Genomic DNA, 22,591 nt, shown 5'->3' with positions numbered 1-22,591 from the left:
GTGATCGGACCACAGGGGGGGTTTATTCAAACAAGGAGGGAGCGGGCAGGAGGACGGGGGAGCCGGCAGGCGGACGGAGGGGACCGGACCCCATAACGGAGCACTGGGGGGGCGATCGGTGGGTGTGGGGGGGGACATATTAGGTTTTCCAGCCATGGCCGATGTTATTGCAGCATCGGCCATGGCTGGATTGTAATATTTCACCAGTTTTTTAGGTGAAATATTACAAATCGCTCTGATTGGCAGTTTCACTTTCAACAGCCAATCAGAGCGATCGTAGCCACGGGGGGGTGAAGCCACCCCCCCCTGGGCTGAAGCACCACTCCCCCTGTCTCTGCAGATCGGGTAAAATGGGAGTTAACCCCTTCACCCGATCTGCAGGGACGCGATCCCTCCATGACGCATACGCTGCGTCATAGGTCGCATTGGCACCGACTTTCATGACGCAGCGTATGCGTCAAAGGTCGTGAAGGGGTTAAACAAACCAAAACATCATTTCACCCAATGAACAAGCATTTTCCTTGCCTATCAGCTAATCAACCATCCTGGTTACACTGCAGGATTGTGGGGAAATGAACATTGCTAGGAGCACTCATTCCAGGTAATCATGCAGTGTAAGTGAACCTTAAGACCTAAACATACAAGCAAGGCTTTGTCTATTTGTGATTTTTGTGCTTTTAAAATGCTCTTTAAATATAATAAAACTGTTAAAACAAAATCATTTAAATGGTTTAACCTCAAACCCTGTCATGCCTCAAGTCAAAATTCCAACATTTAATAGGAAATAGAAACATTTCAAGAAAACACATTCATTTTTATAAAGTATGTTAGGAGCCTTTGTCCTGGATCCTGTCAAATACAGCCAACAAAATAGCACAGCAGTATAGTCAGTGGGGTCCGTTCGTCACCATTATTATTCATCATATAAGGGGTATAGGGCTTGTTTAATTTTTTGTTTGCTCCTATCAGAAGAACAGCTGAAGTTACCAACACTGATGTAAAGAGCATTAAAAAAAAAACATCTATTGGTTATTACCTAGTTTACAATATTGGGCATGGCAGCTGAAATATTTAGTGTAAATGATGAAGACCTGATTCCAATCAAAGTTTATGATAACATGTACAGCGGGTGATCTGAGGAACCAATTGAGCATAACTATCACTACACCTCCTTATAAGAAAAATATACCCTTGAACTGTTTCATTGTGGTAAACCAGGTAAATATTGTAACTGGTCAAACTGGGTTATGTCAGCTCAGGTTATGCTAGGTTCATGCTTTTCTAGGTATGGGCACTTGCCCTTTAGGAACCTGAAACCTTGGATGAAATTAATACAGGTGGCTTTTATGAGAAGTTGAACCAGCAAACAACCCTCTATGATTTAAAGGCTGGCTGAGGACACAGATTATGTGTGTAAGACACAAGAGTGTGGTGCTGCTCACGCCATACTCTAGGTGGGTAGAGTGTATCAAATAAGTGATTTACTGCAAATTGTGGTCAGACGAATCAGATGGAAGTTAGTTAAATCTTTATCATAGCGTGGCTAGTCAAATGCATATCTGATGATTAATTATCTCAAGAAGAGATCTTGAGACCCCCTGATATCAAAGAGCTTGCTGAAAGAATAGTTGTGGACTGCTCTCTGATGACTACATGAGAGAGAACTTCAGAATTAGAGGAATGCCATTACCTAAATTTTAGACCCTTGGTCAAGAACAAGGAAAGGTATGCATTATAGTAACCTGTAATGATTGACCACACCAGCTTACTTCGAAATCTGTCCTTGGTGAGACAATGAAATAGTGAATGACATTTGGTCTGTAATGCCAAGTGGTTCTGTGTCTTAAGATTTTAAAGGACTGTGGCCTCTGACATTGACCTCTGCTGTGGTTGGAAACCCTTGAGTTGACTCAAGCCTGGATCATGGACCTTCCATGACTTTCCTCAAGAAAGACTGGGGCCTATACCTAAAGGCCTGCTGGGAATGTGTGTAACTCCAAGTTCTGCTTTGCTGCTGAATTTGAGAGTAAGCAATGTAGACTGTTCCTGTGGGTAAGCAATTGTAGACTTTACCAGGTGTGGTATTCTGAAACAAGTTATCTGCTCAATGCCCTATGTCAAAACATGCTGTTAATGTCAAGCTTTATGTCATACTGTTGTGTAACTGCCAAGCTTATGGCCACTGTCTAGTAGTATAACTACTGAGCTCTGTGCCTCTGTCTAGTAGTATAACTACTGAGCTCTGTGCCTTTGTCTAGTAGTAGTGTAACTGCCAAGTTCTGCACCACTGTCTAGTGCTATAACTACTGAGCTCTGTGCCTCTGTCTAGTAGTATAGCTACTGAGCTCTGTGCCTCTGACTAGTAGTAGTGTAACTGCCAAGTTCTGCGCCACTGTTTAGTAGTATAACTACTGAGCTCTGTGCATCTGTCTAGTAGTATAACTAATGAGCTCTGTGCCTCTGTCTAGTAGTAGTGTAACTGCCAAGTTCTGCGCCACTGTCTAGTAGTATAACTACTGAGCTCTGTGCCTCTGTCTAGTAGTATAACTACTGAGCTCTGTGCCTCTGTCTAGTAGTAGTGTAACTGCCAAGTTCTGCGCCACTGTCTAGCAGTATAACTACTGAGCTCTGTGCCTCTGTCTAGTAGTATAACTAATGAGCTCTGTGCCTCTGTCTAGTAGTAGTGTAACTGCCAAGTTCTGCGCCACTGTCTAGTAGTATAACTACTGAGCTCTGTGCCTCTGTCTAGTAGTATAACTACTGAGCTCTGTGCCTCTGTCTAGTAGTAGTGTAACTGCCAAGTTCTGCGCCACTGTCTAGCAGTATAACTACTGAGCTCTGTGCTTCTGTCTAGTAGAGTAACTGCCAAGCTCAGTGCCTCAGTCTAGTAGCAGTGTAACTGCCAAGTTCTGTGCCCCTATATAGTAATATAAAGGGCCCAGCCACACATAAAAACAGACTACTAGTTTACAAATAGCTCAATATATTTACCTTGTGTAGCCATAAAGTATGTCTATGAAGCTTATTATGAGTAGTTTGTTGAGACCTTTACAGCTTCTTTAAACTCTCATGTACCTGTTTGTGACATGGAAAGTTTGTGTAATCATGGTTTTATGAAATTGTCAGAAAAACAATAATTCACTTGTGAATTACTTTACAGGGATTTCTCAACAGAGGAAAATGTGATATTCAAAGTCTAATGTAGGTGGGTATACCACCACTAGGATCCAACCTATTTAGGCAACAAGGGTCCCTTTTCCTCTAATCCACCAATTAATATGACTGCTGATCATCAAATCAAGGTGGACATGCAATTTTTGCCTGAAAAAATTGATCAATAGCTTCATTGCCTGCCAGAAATGCCAGGTGTTTGTATTTTACACATTGACATCACACCTCTTTTAGATAGCATGTGGATATATTGTATACAGTTTTAAAGGTTAATAAAAGATTAAATATTACTTAATAGGGTGTTCTCAAGATTTAATTTCAGGAGTACACAGTTCCCCAGGCCCCAGCATCCTGCTTTGTTGGGCGTGGGGCTCTTTTGAAGATTGACAGTTTGGACCAGGAGCATGGTTGTGGTGCAAGTCCAAACAGAGTGCTCTCCCAAGCTGCTAGCTGAGGCAGCTTTGCCTCTGCACCATGCTAGTGGTGCACGTTCCTTGCCTAGGTAACGGGCCATTCTAAGGTGGCCAGTAATCTAAACAAGAAGCTGTACATTATAAAATTAAAAATCCCTCTTTTTGAGAACAGAGAGGATTTTTAATAAAGGGTAAATTGCAATGTTGCTTTCTAGCACTTTGCAATTTTACCCTTTTCTGAACTTGAGACAACATTTTTAAAATGGAAGAAAAATTGATGACCAATAAACTGAGCAAATAAATAGACATGTAGAAATCCTTGTTTTAACTCCTGCAACCTATCCCCCTATACCTTCCCTTAATTTCTATGCACAACAAAACTTGAAAAAAGTTCATAAGGGTATGTGCCCATGATCAGGAATTTGCAGCGCTTCGGATGCAGCATATGTTTGCTGAGTCCAAAGTGTTGCCATCTATTGAACACAGGTGATTCTGCATGTGTTCACTGAAATTTGTGCTTGAGACTCGCATCTCCGCAAGAGAAATTGACATGCTGCGGTCTGGAGAGACATGCCGCATGTCCGTCTCCGCAGGTGATCCACAGGCATCTCAGCACGCATAGTGGGCATGTGATTTTTTGAAATCCCATCCACTATGCTGTAACAGCTAGATACTTGGACGTTGCACAAGTACGCAGAGTACAGCCCGCAGCATTTACTGATCTTCTGCACATACCTTAAAGATGAAGAGTTATTTTTATGCTGACAGACAAAATAGTGGCTCAGCAGGGTCAGGTAAAGGAAATCATAGTGCTCCCTCCATACTGCCCACGAGGCCCAGTCACAGTTAAAGGGAACCTGTCACCCCAAAAAACAAAGATGAGCTGTGACCACAGGCATCAGAGGCTTATCTACAGCATTCTGTAATGCTGTAGATAAGCCCCCGATGTATCCTGAAAGATGAGAAAAAGAGGTTATATTATATTCACCCAGGAGCGGTCCCGCTGCGGTCCGATGGGCGTTGCGGTCCGGGGCCTCCTATCTTCTTACGATGATGTCCTCTTCTTGTCTTCATGCCGCAGCTCCGGCGCAGGCGTAATTTGTCTGCCTTGTTGAGGGCAGAGCAAAGTACTGCAGTGCGCAGGCGCCGGGAAAGGTCAGAGAGGCCCAGCGCCTGCTCACTGCAGTACTTTGCTCTGCCCTCAACAGGGCAGACAAAGTACGCCTGCGCCAGACCTGCCGCAGGAAGAAAAGAAGAGGACGTCATCGTAAGAAGAAGGGAGGCCCCGGACCGGACCGTGACACCCATCGGACCCGGACTGCAGCGGGACCGCCCCTGGGTGAGTATAATCTAACCTCTTTTTCTCATCTTTCAGGATACATCGGGGTCTTATCTACAGCATTACAGAATGCTGTAGATAAGCCCCTGATGCCGGTGGCCGCAGTTCATCTTTGATTTTTGGTTCCCTATAAGACTTCTCTCCAGTGTGAAGACAACTTATCTTATCCCTATGTCTTGGCTTCTTGGCCTATTATGGCTTCTTGGACTTCTAGCTAAGTTAGATCTGTCAATTTTGGTTATGAAGTTTTCTTTCAACATTGAATTTTTTTTGCATTGTAACAATAATGAATGCAAGATACAAGATTAAGAATAAGATTAACCTCCTGTGTACACTGTCTACATTATAGACTCTGGAGACCTGTGTGTCTTAACCAGTGCCTTCCCCCCTCCCTCCAATCCCGTAATGAAACACACAGTCCTAGATGGGTTGAACCGGTCGGTCACAGTTTATTAACAAGATACGAGATTAAGAATAAGATAAACCTCCTGTGTACATTATATTATCTCAAAGCCTACACCAAAATAATTCCAAGTGACAGCCTAAACCTAACCTATGTGGGGGCGTTAGCCATTTTTTGGTCTTTTTAAAAAGTTATCTTTCATGCTTGCTTTCTGTGCTTTAATGTAATATAACATCTAATTTTCTGTATTTACATGAACACATATACTTTAGCTATTGGAGAAATAAGTGGTCACTCATATTGTTAACATTATACCTTGTTGGAATTCTGCATTTTAATATAAGCCAAAATGTCTTGATGCCCAGATCTCATACAGCTTATGTGCGTGACTCAGATAAGTGCAAGCAGATGCTGGTAACGAGCACAGCCATATTGAATATGGAAAAATAATATATGCTAGATACTTCTCCAGAGATTAATGTTAATGAAGACGACATATGTCTTGCAGGCTGCAGAATCTCAGGTTGTAATTGCCTACGTTACACAGCAGGAAAGATAGGTATGAGTAGGTGTGATACCACCTGATCAGACCCCTACCACGATCTATAAAGATTCTGATTTACAATTGACACCTGGGAGCTGGATACCTCCGTCACATCACCAAAACCTTCCTCCATCTGCAAACGTCAGTATCGCATAGATATGTTTCCTATCCACGTAATGAGGAAATATCACAATCTTATCCAATGTTATGGAGATAACCCTTCCCAGGCTATACTGGTTTTCTTTACTTATACAGCGTGTGTATTTGTATTTGCTAAACTCACATGCTTGATACAAATTAAAAAGAATCCTGACAAAACATACAGATATCATTTGCATTGTATGGTTAATGAAAATATTTAGATACCCTGGCATGCAACGTATCGCAATAGAATGGCGGAAAGATGGTAGTAATAAGTGCAATACTTATGAATGAATGATGCCTTTTTCTGGAAGGCTGCAGACGCCTGTTCTGCATTTAGAAGGTTGCATTCCCTGTAGATTGTACCCCCGTGAGGACAGGGTCCTATACCCGTCTGTACCAGTCAGCCAGTTTGTTCACTGTATGTTATATATATGTTATATGTATGTAACCTTTGTCATGTCTAGAGCACTCTGGAATTAATGGTACTTTAAAATGAAATAATAATAATAATAACAAGAAGAAGAAAAATAAGTAATAATAATTTATGCGGCAACTGATTAAAAGATCGGCTCCAGGTTCTATAAGCATCAAGTGACATTTCGAAAAATTAAACTAATAGCAAATGGTTAAGTGTCAGTACTGATATCCCCCTTGTACCACAGGTTATAAGCATTTTCACAATATGAATACATCAAAATTAAAAAATGTTTGTCTTACCGGACCAAGTAGTTCATAGCCCAGTTCTCTGGCTAGTAACTCTGCTTCTTCTGGACCACCCGGTACCTCTACAGCCCATTCATTCACATATCGTCTCTCTATGCCAGACACAAGTAGTAAGCAGCATGACGATAAGATAGACACTACAGCAATGTACTTGTAAGGCCAGCATCCTCCTTCCATTGCAACACGTATCTGGATAATGTTCACAAATGATTACTTCTCTAAAAAAAAACAACAACCTGTATTAAATATAAAGCCCTTTGCCTTCGCCTTGTTGCCTAGCGAGAGGATGTCAGGAGCAGGTCTCTCTTCTAGAGTCTATAGCTGGAAAAAAAAAATCCCACAACACGAACCTTTCTCCACATTCAATGGAAATGAGTATTTACACGTCAAAACTACGTCAAGCACACTTCCAGCGTCTTGAATCTATACGGTATTCCCAAAGGGAGGAGAGATGCTAAAATAGGAAGCAGGGATTCACGTAGCTGCACTGCCCACGGAGAGATCAGTTCGTGTAATTAGGCAAGGAGACGCCCACAATGACTGAAGGAAACAGCAAAATCACGTTGAAACAGGCAACAGATCAGCTGCTTCCACTGCTGAGAGTCAATAGCACGCCTCGCTGGCACAGTGACTGTGTGGTGTTCTGCATGATCCGTGCTTGTGTGCTACATATGTTCCAGGAACAGATACACGCAAGACGCGAGCCAAGGACGCAGAAATCACCGCTACACTGATAGGACTTGTTCAGATACTGTGCATATGGTATATGGATGGTTTATTATAGACAGATCAATATTACAGTATATATACATATATACACACACACACACACCATGATTGGTTATTATAGGTAGATCGATATTATATACGTAATATATATATATATATATATATATATATATACATACATACATACACGATGATTGGTTATTATAGATAGACCGATATTATATATATATATATTATTAATATTATTTATTTATATAGCACCATTAATTCCATGGTGCTGTACATGAGAAAGGGGTTACGTACAGGGTTATAGATATCATTTACAGTACACAAATTTACGATGACATACTGGTACAGTGGGGAGAGGACCCTGTCCTTGCGGACTTACATATATATACACGATGATTGGTTATTATAGATAGATATTATATATATATATATATATATATATATATATATATATATATATACAGTGGGGCAAAAAAGTATTTAGTCAGTCAGCAATAGTGCAAGTTCCACCACTTAAAAAGATGAGAGGCGTCTGTAATTTACATCATAGGTAGACCTCAACTATGGGAGACAAACTGAGAAAAAAAAATCCAGAAAATCACATTGTCTGTTTTTTTATCATTTTATTTGCATATTATGGTGGAAAATAAGTATTTGGTCAGAAACAAAATTTCATCTCAATACTTTGTAATATATCCTTTGTTGGCAATGACAGAGGTCAAAAGTTTTCTGTAAGTCTTCACAAGGTTGCCACACACTGTTGTTGGTATGTTGGCCCATTCCTCCATGCAGATCTCCTCTAGAGCAGTGATGTTTTTGGCTTTTCGCTTGGCAACACGGACTTTCAACTCCCTCCAAAGGTTTTCTATAGGGTTGAGATCTGGAGACTGGCTAGGCCACTCCAGGACCTTGAAATGCTTCTTACGAAGCCACTCCTTCGTTGCCCTGGCGGTGTGCTTTGGATCATTGTCATGTTGAAAGACCCAGCCACGTTTCATCTTCAATGCCCTTGCTGATGGAAGGAGGTTTGCACTCAAAATCTCACGATACATGGCCCCATTCATTCTTTCATGTACCCGGATCAGTCGTCCTGGCCCCTTTGCAGAGAAACAGCCCCAAAGCATGATGTTTCCACCACCATGCTTTACAGTAGGTATGGTGTTTGATGGATGCAACTCAGTATTCTTTTTCCTCCAAACACGACAAGTTGTGTTTCTACCAAACAGTTCCAGTTTGGTTTCATCAGACCATAGGACATTCTCCCAAAACTCCTCTGGATCATCCAAATGCTCTCTAGTAAACTTCAGACGGGCCCGGACATGTACTCGCTTAAGCAGTGGGACACGTCTGGCACTGCAGGATCTGAGTCCATGGTGGCGTAGTGTGTTACTTATGGTAGGCCTTGTTACATTGGTCCCAGCTCTCTGCAGTTCATTCACTAGGTCCCCCCGCGTGGTTCTGGGATTTTTGCTCACCGTTCTTGTGATCATTCTGACCCCACGGGGTGGGATTTTGCGTGGAGCCCCAGATCGAGGGAGATTATCAGTGGTCTTGTATGTCTTCCATTTTCTAATTATTGCTCCCACTGTTGATTTCTTCACTCCAAGCTGGTTGGCTATTGCAGATTCAGTCTTCCCAGCCTGGTGCAGGGCTACAATTTTGTTTCTGGTGTCCTTTGACAGCTCTTTGGTCTTCACCAGAGTGGAGTTTGGAGTCAGACTGTTTGAGGGTATGCACAGGTGTCTTTTTATACTGATAACAAGTTTAAACAGGTGCCATTACTACAGGTAATGAGTGGAGGAAAGAGGAGACTCTTAAAGAAGAAGTTACAGGTCTATGATAGCCAGAAATCTTGATTGTTTGTTTCTGACCAAATACTTATTTTCCACCATAAAATGCAAATAAAATGATAAAAAAACAGACAATGTGATTTTCTGGATTTTTTTTTCTCAGTTTGTCTCCCATAGTTGAGGTCTACCTATGATGTAAATTACAGACGCCTCTCATCTTTTTAAGTGGTGGAACTTGCACTATTGCTGACTGATTAAATACTTTTTTGCCCCACTGTATATATATATACACACATATACACGGTGATTGGTTATTATAGATAGATCGATATTTTATATTAATATATATATATGCACGATGATTGGTTATTATAGATAGATCAATATATATTTATATACATATATACTGACACAATGACTGGTTGTTATAAATAGATCAAGATTATATATATATATATATATATATATATATATATATATATATATATATATATATATACATATATATATACACACACACATAATGATTGATAAGTATCATTCTTTAACACATTATCACGTATTTTTTTGCATTTTTTTTTTGCCCATGTTAAAATATGTCATTTATTGAGTTACATGGGGCTGCACAGAAACCAGCTTCTCTCTGCAGATGCATAGTTAATTCATTTAGGATTACATTGTAAATCATTGCATTAGGTTCCTATGTAAAACGAGGGAACACATTGTGACATCACCAAGGGGGTTTCCAAATAATAAAGTCATCCCTGATATATCTGCCAAATTCAATTCTCTGTTTTGTCCCGGAGTTAGGAAGAATGCCAAAATCAATTAACACAAAAAAAAAGCTTGTGATATAATAGCTGCTAATGTCACTCCCGAATATACAGTACATAAAAATGTATTTTGAGGCTCATAGGACTGTAACATAAAGGACTGATCAAAAATGAATTTTGTGAATGATCCCATAAAAAACTACCCCAGTGAACCTTTCCACAATGGAAGTGGCTGATAACATAGAACAATAGAATGTATTCAACTGTAGATAAGATTAGACAATAGGTTTATTGTCCCTTTAAATATTTTAATGTATTTAGTGTAGCGTATGCCAAGTCCATCTGGCTGTGGACGGTGAGTTATTTCAGCACCAGAACATTGGACAGCGAGGGAAGCTCCTCCACCCCAGATATCATGGGTGGGTGTCTGCATCTCCTCGCTCTGCTGGTTTCCTAATAAGCCTTGAATCTGACATTTGTAACTCGGAAATGTGATGTGTGTCTTATGGCAGAAGCAGCAAAGAACAAATGAAAGTGAGCTCTAACCTTAGTCAAGCGCCTAATTGAGACATCATAGAACAACATATGGATTTATTTGGATTCCATGGTTATGTGACGGAAGGGGTCAGTGAGGGGGATCAGGATACATTTGTCTGTTCCTATCAGGCTGAGTCAGATTGTATTCCCACCACCTTTGTGACGTCACACTTTCCACCCCAATGATATGTTCTCTGACATCTGAAGCAGGTAGTATGATGGAGTACTTCTGCGTCACCGGCAGGAAATTCATGAGTAGTCATGTGGAAGACCGGTCTGTACATGGCTAGAATTTATTTGATGACACTTACATGTGTTTAGGCAGTAGCCCATGCCTCAATGGTGAATTCTTGTATGGGTGATCGGCCCCTTGCTTCCGCAGATAATTCTCATTTTTACATTTGTAATTTTCCCTCATCTATTTCCAATAGCCATAACTTTTCTATTCCCCCGTACACATGGACGTATGAGGACTTATTTACAATGCAATTCTGCCATAGTTTACATCTTTTAAGTTCTAACCTACTAAGCTGGCATAGATTTTTTTTCTTTTAGTGTTTCAAAAAAAATTCAGAAATTTGTAAAAATAAATAATTTTGTATAAAGGGTATCGTTTCTCCTTATGGAGAGTGACATACCATCTCTGGCTTGTCAAGGTAAGGAGGCTTATTTGCCGTACAATGCTCCTCTGGGAAATTAAATATGCAAATTGCCTCTTCTGAGAAAAAGAGGACTTAACTCTATAGTGCCACCTGTTGGAAGTAGCGATCATACAAGTCACAATCAACCCTCTAACGAGTCGTGCAATATGACTTAGGATAAAAGCCAAATCAGTATCTCAATTCGCAGACACGGTGTTTCGGGCTGTTGGCCCTCGTCAGTGCGAAGCATAAGAACTGATTTGGCTAGGTGAGAGGCTCTGGACTGGAGTCTAAGGGGTATCGTTTCTCCTTATGGAGAGTGACATACCATCTCTGGCTTGTCAAGGTAAAGAGGCTTATTTGCTGTACAATGCTCTGGCGAGGGCCAACAGCCCGAAACACCGTGTCTGCGAATTGAGATACTGATTTGGCTTTTATCCTAAGTCATATTGCATGACTCGTTAGAGGGTTGATTGTGACTTGTAGGATCGCTACTTCCAACAGGTGGCACTATAGAGTTAAGTCCTCTTTTTCTCAGAAGAGGCAATTTGCATATTTAATTTTGTATATTCGCTTATAAAGTGCTTTACAGACATCATCATCACTGTCCCCATTGGGGCTCACAATCTACACCCCCTTTCAATAAGTCTTTGAAGTGTGGGAGGAGAGCGAAGAACCTGGAGGAAACCCACGCAAACACGGGGAGAACATACAAACTCCCTGCAGATGTTGTCCTTGGTGGGATTTGAACCCAGCACCCCAATGCTGCAAAGCTGCAGTGCTAACCACTGAGCCATCATGCTGCCATAGTTTATGTCACCATTTTCTGAAGACGTGATTGAAACAAACTGTTAGTTTTTTGATGATGAATTCTCTTTTACACCCGTAATATCTACAGTGGAATAACGTTTTAAGCGGTATTCCAGTTTCAGGTGATTCCTTGCATACTGATGCATTATCCAACTTTACAATATGGACAAGAGAATTGAGACACATACACATTACACCTACAGGAGCTTATATGGTATTTAGTGTTGATCATGCACTGAAATGCTCGAGTGCCCGGTACTGGAATCGTGCCGGTTATATGCTCGGACAGGCTCGTCATGAGTAGCGAGCATAATGGAAGTGGATAGCAAACTCAAGCATTTCTCTCTCTTTCAAATGAGCGTCTTACGGGGACCCGAACACCACATGATACTCGATACTGTCCGATACTCGATGGAGCAGTGCCGAGCACGCTCGCCCATCACTAATAATATCCCATTCTAAATTCACAGACATTATTACATTACAATTTGAAATGCCCCAAGCAAAATATATAAAAACACATATTCACCTCCTGGACTGGTGCCATCCAGCATTGACTGCTGCAGCATGATACTAAATAGTTTTATCTGACAGAATTGTGAAGCCTGCAGCTGATAGGTTGCAGGGCTCACATGATCACAGTGTCACGTGACCACCACTGACATCACTGGGGCAATGCTGGTCCTGGGGTATGTTTGTATTTTACTCACTTCTATAGCGCCATTAATTCCACAGCGTTGTACAGACATCATCATCATCACTGTCCTCATTGGGGCTCACAATCTAGATTGCCTGTATGTCTTGGGAGTGTGGGAAGAAACTGGGGCACCTGGAGGAAATCCATGCAAATATGGGGAGAACACACAAACTCCTTTCAGGTGATGTCCTTGATGATGATGATCCCAGGAGACCCCATGGGTCATCAATGATAAAGTAGTGGACAGCCTCTTTAATATGGTATATTCACACATTGCAGTGACTTCATGCACTTTGCTGTGATTTGTGAAAAGCTGCTGCAAAACTGCTGCTTAATGCTATAATTCTGTGTAAATGAAGGCAAAAAAATATTAGTGATTAGCTCACTGCTTTGTTCTTAGCTCATGCGGGCAGTCTGACATTGGACCAGAGCACTGCAAACCTCTTAAGGGTATGTGCACAAGATAAGTGTTTGCAGCAAACATTTCTGCATTAAAAAACGTGTTTCTTGGCAGCAAAACATTCTGCATAAAAATACCCTTTTTTTACGTTCGTTTTTGATGTGTCTCTTTCCTCATTTATTAGAATGGGTGAAAAATGCTCCAAAAATACTGAAAGACTTGACATACTGCAGATTTAAAACTGCTTATAATTTGTAAGGATAAAATAAGTAGCAAAAATGTCATTCACTTTGCTGGAACAGTAAAATACTGTTGTTTTTCCCGAGGCAAAAATGCATCATGTGAACATACCCTAAGGGTATGTGCACACGTTCAGGATTTCTTGCAGAAATTTCCTGAAGAAAACCGGAAATTTTCTGCAAGAAATCCGCATTTTTTTTTTTGCGTTTTTTTTCCGTTTTTTTCGCGTTTTTTTAGCATTCTGCAAGCGTAATTAGCTTGCAGAATGCTAAAGTTTTCCAAGCGATCTGTAGCATCGCTTGGAAAACTGACTGACAAGTTGGTCACACTTGTCAAACATACTGTTTGACAAGTGTGACCAACTTTTTACTATAGATGCAGCTTATGCAGCATCTATAGTAAAAGATAGAATGTTTAAAAATAATAAAAAATAAAAAAATGCTTATACTCACCCAGACATCTCATCAGCGGCATCCGTTCGTCTTCCTATAGCTGGTGTGTGCGCGCAGGACCTTCCGTGACGTCACGGTCACGTGAGCGGTCACATGACCGCTCACGACCAATCACAGGACAGTGACGTCATCGGCGAGGTCCTTCGCCGCACATCAGCTACAGGAACCGAACGGCAGCGTGCAGTGGAGGCGGGAACACTGCGCGGGACATCGAGGGTGAGTATATCGCTATTTTTTATTTTATTTCTTATTTTTTGACCACTTATATGGTGCCCAGTGCGTGGAGGAGAGTCTCCTCTCCTCCACCCTGGGTACCAACCGCACATAATCTGCTTACTTCCCGCATGGTGTGCACAGCCCCGTGCGGGAAGTAAGCAGATCAATGGACCCCTAGGTGTGCGGAATCCCTGCAATTCCGCATTTTTAATGAACATGTTGCTTTTTTTTCCGCTATGCGATTTTTTCGCGGAAAAAATCGCAACATTTGCACAAAAAATGCGGAATACCTTGTAAATAATAGGAGGCATAGGTTAGCGTTTTTTTCGCGTTTTTATCACGTTTTTATAGCGAAAAAACGCGAAAAAAACGCTAAAAATCCTGAACGTGTGCACATGGCCTAATACTTGCGACATCCCAGATGCCTCTTCTGATTAGTAAGCTGGAAGATGTCATTATTGCGCAGCACATTGCAGGCAGGATTAGGTAGACTCCTACTTACCAGAAGAGGCACGGGCAGGTTTGCAGTGCTCTGGTCCACCAGCAACAGATTACTCATGTGGACCCTCTACCTGGGTCCTATGAATTTTTTTCTGAACGTTAACATGTTCTCTTGGTGATTGAGCATGCATTTGTTTCGCATGGAGAGAGTGCAGTAAGATCCCTCCAGTAGAGGTTTATTTTCCTGGAGAGTGGAAGGATCATGGGTGGAAATTCAGCATACGCTATCCTTATTGTGCCCATCTGTCTGGGGAGAGTCGGAAGACCCCAATACATACACATTACATGGTCAGGCAATCTTGCCAGTATAAGCAGTTTCGGCTGCCATGACTCTCAAACCCATTGAGGCATTTCCTTGGCAAAATTGACATTTAACACAACAGCACTAATGGCCATAATCCTGTCCCTATGCACAAAACTATTGACCTGAGCGCGCTGAGGAATATCTGTAGATAGAGCCGCACTTCTAGTGTCGGAGTAAATAAAACATCATGTACTGCGTATTATGTTCTGGGTACGGAGTACTTGCCGCGACCTTGGTTACATCGGTAGCTTTACGGAGCAGTTTGACCTGCCATCAATTTGTTGCATCCCAGCAGATGAAATGAAGTTCCTGGAATGCTGACGTCTGTATGTACAATAAATGTGTTGTGATTATATAGAACCATGGCAAAATACGTTCGAAAACCATATAAATGAAACATAAATGTGCCTTTCTAGCAAAACATGGAAATGAATAAGATTTTAACGACAGGGTATATTGCCTCTTGCCTACGGTTCATGCAAACAGGAAGCGGTTAGTAAGAAACCTTAGCCTTTTCATTCATAGCAACCAATCTGCCTTTGTTTGCTCTGTCTTGTATGGGCCATTTAACCGAAAGCAATGGAAAATGCTTACTACAGGACATCATGTGGTGACAAAGGGCAAACACTGCAGGAGAGAGTCACAAAGGAGAAGTGCTTAATTGGGACAGACATGACACAGGATACTGTACACTATCAGAGATGTCAGATATGTATATATAAAACTAATAGAAGCTGTGGCAGAATTTGATGTGATGTTACTCGGGGCTAGTCGTTGGCAATAACCTTCTTGTCTTCACTCGATGAAAGTACGTAATAGAACAGACTTTATTTTTAGTAGCTGCATGGGAGACATAATGGGGAAGCTTTATCAAGCTAAATGCTGCAGAATCAGGGACAAGTTATGCTTAAAAACTGTCTTTCTGAACTTTAAGTTTTAGGTGTTTTCTGTGTATTGTGTAACAAAAGGGTGTGTCTTCACCAAAGGGGCGTTACTTAGTGGGGAGGGGCATGATCTAAATTCGACACCATGCACCAAAAGTTTTTCCAAAATTTTGGTACAAAGTAAGACAGTCTAAAGTTACACCAGATTTATCAAACAACATGAACCACTATGATAAATCAGACACGCTTTAAGATTGTTCAACCACCTAAGAATTATAAAGTAACGGAAAATATGACCCAACGTATCTGAGCAAGGAGAATTTTCCATAAACTTGTAGATCCCCATGACAGCTGAGTTTTCAGTTACCTCAAGAGCATTTAAATCACTATTGGACAGACTTAGTTAATCTTTGTCTAGTACAGAAGTCAGCAAGCTTTTTTAGCTTATAAACTAATTGTCACGGTGATACCGCAACAGAGAGGGCAGCAAAGATTGTGACGTCTGGTTTCACGAACTCCTGCACTGGTTAGAAGTACCTTAACTTCTTATTAAACAATGCAGTTTTTTTCCTTGCTGGCAGTACAAGGGTTAAAATCTTCAGTTAAAGCTCCTGTAGCTTTCGTACCTGTATTGTCTCAGCTGTTCAGTGTTTTCCACTCCCCTCTGCTATATATGATGACCTCTGACACATAGGTACTGCCAGTGTTAGTCTTTACTGCTTGTTTGGAGTTGGAGGTGTAATTCGTGGTTGGAGTTGGCATTTTGAGATTTATTCAGAAGATTGTTGCTTACAGTTTTGTTTGTGTGCATATCCTCATCCTCTCCTATTTGGTTTCTCCTTCCTTTATATTCCCTGTGTTTGGGGAGTGTATTTTGTACCATTGTTATTTTCATTTATCCCTGTCCGCCTTCCCATGTTGGTCCTGTTAGTGTTATCATATACACTTTGGCTTCTCACCTCCCTTAGTGGAGGAGTGGACAGATGAGGTTGATGTAGGAGCATAGCAAGGCATGTGAACCCGTCGTCTCCACATTCAGGAGTAATCCGAGAGACAGGGACAGACTACGGCTCCCCTACATCTAGGGACCAGGTTAGCGCCCACAGTCCCAAGGCACTGAGTGACACTATGTTCAAATACAATGATCAGGATTGAGCCACCCTGAGTATAAAGAGAAAAGCAAATGTCTGTGAAGACTTTACTGAAATGTTACTTTTGTTAAGGGGAATCTATCAACAGTTTTTTTTCCACGTAACCTGAGAGCATCATAATGTAGAGAAAGAGACTCTGATTCCATTAATGTATCACTTACTGGGCTGCTTGCTGTAGTTTTGATAAAATCCATGTTTTACCAGCAGGAGATTATCATTAGAGGACTGGTAAATCTGCTGCCCGGTAGTTAAGCATATTCATAAGCTCTACATAACCCCACCAATCAGCTGCCTTTTTTAAATATGCAAAAATATCCAGCATCAAAATATAATCAAAAACTTATTGTCTGAACTTAACCTAAAGAAGACCTGTTACCAGGTCTTTGCACTTATTTTATTTCAGTTGCTCCCCTGAGTATTCAAGTTATTGTAAATCCGCTATACAGTTCCAGATATATAAATTTTCTTTTACCGTTATTTTTTATGCTTTTTTTACTATGGAGTGTTGCTCACAGGGTTTTAATGCAGAGATAATTTACAGACTGCCTAAAGGCAAATAGACCCTAACTAAACATTAGGAGATTTAATAAAATATAACTTTTAATGGTTAAATAATAATAATAATAATAATAATAATAATAATTGTTCTCATTAAATATTACACTGTCTGTTAATGCAGAGACACCCATCCCCAAGAGAATCCTGTCAGCACCCCTTGGTAAAGACCATAAAAATGAACACTAATTAAAAAGGATCATGTTTCCAAAATGTTATAGATGTTAAACAAAAAACAAAACACAAATACTCAAGGGAGCAGCAGGAATAAAATAACATAAAAAATGAACAACTTTTGACCTAGTGAGAAATCCTGCTTAATGGGCTGTCACCTGATAGTAGCAGATCGGTGGGTATGTCGCTGATTAGACCGCCCAGTAATTAACTGTAATCTACCAAAAATACAGGAGAAAAAGTGATCAATTTCTCTACAGTGCCCCTGCTGGGAAAATGAGGCATTACATTGCTGCTGTGGTTAATGGGCTGTCAAGGTAATGTACAAACACGCTGTAACCCCCAGAGTTACATCTATGCTTTGTATCCACATGCCTCTATGGCTATTAGATAATTCTTCCTGAAATAGGGACTCCCTCAATTACTTGGACTGAGTTTTGTAAACCAGATAAGATAACCACAACTCAAGTACCAAGTGCACTCAGTCCTGGGCAAAGAGTCTCACGGCCTTACACATGAGGCCTTAAAACCAAATAACGCTTCCAAATATTGCTCAAGAATGTTGTTCACAGGTCATCAAGAGTAAGACATTTATCACCTTTCGATAGTGATAGGTAATAAATGTTTGATTGCTTGGGCCCCACCACTGACACCCATGCCAAATACTAGAACAAATGTCCTCAGTTCCATGTTCTTCTTCATTGCACAACCACAGTGACGTCATCATTGGAACATGGGGCTTGCAAAAACAGTGATCAGTTATTTATCACCTATCCTGGTGGCTTCAGATAAGTACATGTGTAGGATTTAGTTGACGTAGAATTTTCCCCAATGTTACAACTATTTCGCTTTTTTTTTTTTTTTTAAAGTCTCAATGTCTGTCTTTTTCACAACCAATATACGTATTTCATCAACTCAATAGAAAAAGTAACTTAATTACAATGTATCTAACATTAGACACAGTCAAAATCTTCTAGTGTGATGCTGGGTCTAATAATGAAAAGTATATTTCATTTAATTTCATGGAAGTAAATTTAAAGGGGCGGTCTCAAGTTCTTAAAGGGGTAGAAACAAACAACTATTATTTATAAGTGGTGAAAGGATTGTTTCACGCAACCCCAGCACCCAGTCCAGGTCAGTGCTTTCTGCCAGTGGACAGGAGCTGCATGAATTTTTTTACCTTCCAGGTGTCACGGGGAGACTAGGTGGGCAAGAGCTAATAACCCAGGCCCCTGCAATTTCCCTCAGACTAGGGAAATCCTGACTGACCCTCTACCTAGAGTTTACACTGATGGTGTGCATGTCTAGGCCTCGACCCTCGCCCTGTCTCCTGTTTCAACCCTAGGCTGAAACCACCGCCCACCACCCAGTGAAAAGATAATACACCAATACCCACAGTTAGCACAGACAAGGATAACGGAAAATATACACCACGCCGCAGTCACCCAGGAATACACTATAAATGCGCAGGGCAAAATAAATAAAAATATAGGAAGGAGTAAACAAGACAAAGGGAAATACACCACCAGCAACGATACTCCAACTACTAGATCACCACTCCAGACCGAGATAACAACGCACAAGACAGAAGCTATAATCGGCGACGCCCAATGTTCAGGAGAACTATTTAAAAGCAATGGGCATGGCCCAGATTCCAATCCGAGCATCAGGTAAATTAACCCCGGACCAGCTAGATAAAATCTAGCCGACGCCAATGAGCACATAGTGGTCAAAAGCGGAATTACCGCTGTCTGTCGAACGACCTGGTCTGAACAGCATCCGACATGACACCAGGATCCAAGGCTCTAGAGCCTGCTTGCATCACTTTGAAGCTGGATGGATCACTGCCCCATCTTGTAGTGTCGGTGAGTTCTCATTCCAGATCAGCAGCGCTGCTATGCCGCCGGCACATATTTTCAGTTCTCAGTGTGGTCCTGAAGTATAGTCATGAGAAAACCCCTTCAATCAAACTAATCTTGATATAGTAATTATAGTTATTTACAACCAATAAATTTCTGAAACCTGGACAACATGTTATAAAATTAAAGATTAGGCTTCACATTGGTCAATAAACAGATACAAACTTGCTAATTAGACTATGGGAAATAGATAGTAAAAATGTAAGCTATGAACCAATGGCTAAAACTTACCTGTGATTAAAAAATGGAAAAATAAAATAGAAAACGTTTTCAATGCATCAAATACAATCTAACGATTTTGGACTGTTTTCTCTGCTCTATTACTCAGTAGTTGAACAGGAAGATAATGGCCGCTGTCAGGCTCATGTTTGCACTGCAGTTAATATAAACAGAATTTACACAGTCAAATTCAAGGACCCGACCTAATTCACATACACGAAAGCTCTTCCGTTTCACTTTTTCCTAATCGATCATTCAAATCTGTATTGTGAACCTAAGGCCGGCATTAAAAACACAAACTACAACACAAAACACAAGAAAGGATAAAGAATGAATCCAACACCTTTAGGCCTCATTCAGACGTCTGGGTTTTTTTTTTATAAGTGCAGGAAAAAATGGACTATTTTTCATAAATGTGCTTCATCAATTTTTGGTTCCTGTATAGTGATGGGCGGACCCCTGGATGGTTCAGCCAAACATTTAAAAAAAAGTTTGGCTCGGGTTCCAGAACAGTACCCGATCCCCATTCAGCTGAATGGGGGGCACGAACATCTGTTATTTGCCACTCTGTTATCTGCATGACCGCACGGCAAACACTGCCTCTGATCGGCAGTAAGATTATTACTGACAAAGATCTGAAAGAAGGCATACCCAGATATCATGGCATAATCCAGCATCAAGAGGATGCCCTGTTTTGATTTTTACCATGCCATGTCATGGTTGGGAAGTACTTCAACACTGATGAGGTATATACAGCTCTGGCAAAAACTAAGAGACCACCACATCAAAACCCTGTCATGGGCAGCCCAATCTCCAGACCCGAACCCCATTGAAAACCTCTGTAATGTAATCAAGAGGATGATGGATTGTCACAAGCCATCAAACAAAGAATAACTGCTTACATTTTTTGTGCCAGAAGCAGTGTGACAGACTGGTGGAAAGCATGCCAAGACGCATGAAAGCTGTGATTAAAAATCATGGTTATTTCACAAAATATCGATTTCTGAACTCTTCCTGAATTTAAATATTAGTATTGTTGTTTCTAAATGATTATGAACTTGTTTTCTTCGCATTATTTGAGGTTTGAAAGTTTTTTTAAAAAAAATTTTGACCATTTCTCCTTTTCAGAAAAAAAAAATACAAAATTTATTGTTTGGAAATTCGGAGACATGTTGTCCGAAGTTTATAGAATAAATGAACAATTTACATTTTACTCAAAAATATACCTATAAAGCGAAAAATCAGAGAAACTGAACATTTTGCAATGGTTTCTTTGTTTTTGCCAGAGCTGTAAATGTCATGGCAATCACCACCCGGTGTTAGTAGAGTATATAATCACTGCACTCGTACAAATTGAGGAATTTTGCTTCAAGTGAATAATTTGATACAGGTGGCAGGTCAACTGACAGGCAAATTTTTAGTGTTTCGGCCAGTTAATGACCTTGATCACAATGCCGCCCCTTGGAAAAATTTCTCTAGATTAGAACATAAAATGTCAATGAGGATGGTTGGTGTGAGAGTAAATAGACAAAGTCCAAAATAGGGTAGGTTATGCACAAGGGTCAAAAATGACACCACACTGATTATATATCTAGAAGAATGTAGTTCCATAAGTAGTAAAGTTGTGCATGCAGACACAATTGTGTCATGGGAACAGCTGGAGTGCGTTGTAACAGAAGCCGAAACCAATGGCTTTTTAGGAAATACTGGCACGTATTGTGTCTGAGGCAGATTCAGATAAACAGGTCGGTGCTGTTATATAGGTTGGGAGGCCAAATCCAATGGCGGTAGCACAGTTGTAGATACAGGTATAGTTGTACAGTAACTGAGTTACCCCGCGCTCAGACACATGTACCAGCATCTCTCATCCGTCCACCAACGCTGGCTCCTGCAGCTGTGTCCTTCACACACTCCTGGGTTACAACTGTGGATGTCGTATGGCCTTTGATCCAGCTGTGTCTGTCTTTTTAGGCGTGCATAAAAACGCAGTCGGCTACAGTTTTGTGCACTTCTGAAAAGTAGGACAACACTCGAAGGATAGTACAGGGCCAGTGTGCTGTGGGCTGGAACTGAGTTCTCTTTGCCCTAAAACCCCTCTTCTAAACAAGAGTCAGACAGGTGTAGAGTGTTGTGCTGTGGAGTTTGTTCTTTACTCACTTGTTGTTCGGGAGTCCCTGTTACCTCCGTTTTGCTTTACCTGCCTCCAGCTTAACCTTCACTATTGGTACCAGGGACCTTCTATCCAGCAGTACAGCTTTCCTGAGATACACCATATTTCCCTTGAGCTGAGATCCGGCCAACATCTTGCTAACAGGAGAGAAAGATACATGGCACTCAATACTTCTTTTGGACCATAGGCCCAAGACTTCCCCGAGAACCTTCAAATGTTTCCTCATACTGTTGGGAGACTTGGCACTGATATAACTCTTTCACCTCTGCTGCATCCTCTGTCTGAGAAGCTGTTAAACACAGTAGTGTCTAGCCTTCCTCTGAACTCCACTCACACCTGACTCTGAACTGGTCTAGACTCCAAACTTTAACGATTCTGACTCCCTAGACGCAGGAAGTGCTTCTACTATTAACTTACCTAGTTGGAGCGCCCCCAGACGCAGGGCCGCGGGGTACTCGGTACCAGGCCTCTCTGTCTCAGTCCTGTGGTTGTCACGGTGGCTAGACCCGGTCCATGACCCTGCTAAGGGGAGTCCAATGAAAGATGAGATGATGGTGCGTGGTGCAGGTCGCGATGAATAACGAGGACACAGGGTTGCAGTCTCTTTACCTCTTTACTGAAGGCTTCGGAATCCTCAATCCAGAGTACTGCTAACAGGGCTGGCTGAGACCGGCCGGTCCGAA

General features: G+C 41.2%; 1 protein-coding gene across 2 annotated transcripts in view; it reads right to left on the bottom strand.

Moving 5' to 3' along the window:
- The window catches only part of PCSK1 (proprotein convertase subtilisin/kexin type 1), a 122,742-nt gene extending 115,484 nt beyond the window's left edge, over nucleotides 1-7,258 (bottom strand). Inside the window, exons 1-2 of one of the 2 annotated variants that reach the window (XM_077289473.1) lie at nucleotides 7,088-7,258; nucleotides 6,732-6,955 (exon numbers count right to left, since the gene is read on the bottom strand). In XM_077289473.1, the coding sequence (XP_077145588.1) occupies nucleotides 6,732-6,914 (183 nt within the window). In that variant the 5' untranslated portion in view covers nucleotides 6,915-6,955; nucleotides 7,088-7,258. Of the gene's footprint in view, nucleotides 1-6,731 lie in introns of both variants that reach the window. The other variant, XM_077289464.1, reaches the window with a different exon arrangement.
- Nucleotides 7,259-22,591: the final 15,333 nt, after the last annotated feature.

The sequence above is a fragment of the Ranitomeya variabilis genome, chromosome 1 (assembly GCF_051348905.1).
Source record: "Ranitomeya variabilis isolate aRanVar5 chromosome 1, aRanVar5.hap1, whole genome shotgun sequence".
NCBI classification, from domain to species: Eukaryota; Metazoa; Chordata; class Amphibia; order Anura; family Dendrobatidae; genus Ranitomeya; species Ranitomeya variabilis.
Note: the sequence above shows the minus strand (reverse complement) of the source record. Positions and strands in the feature narration are given on the sequence as shown.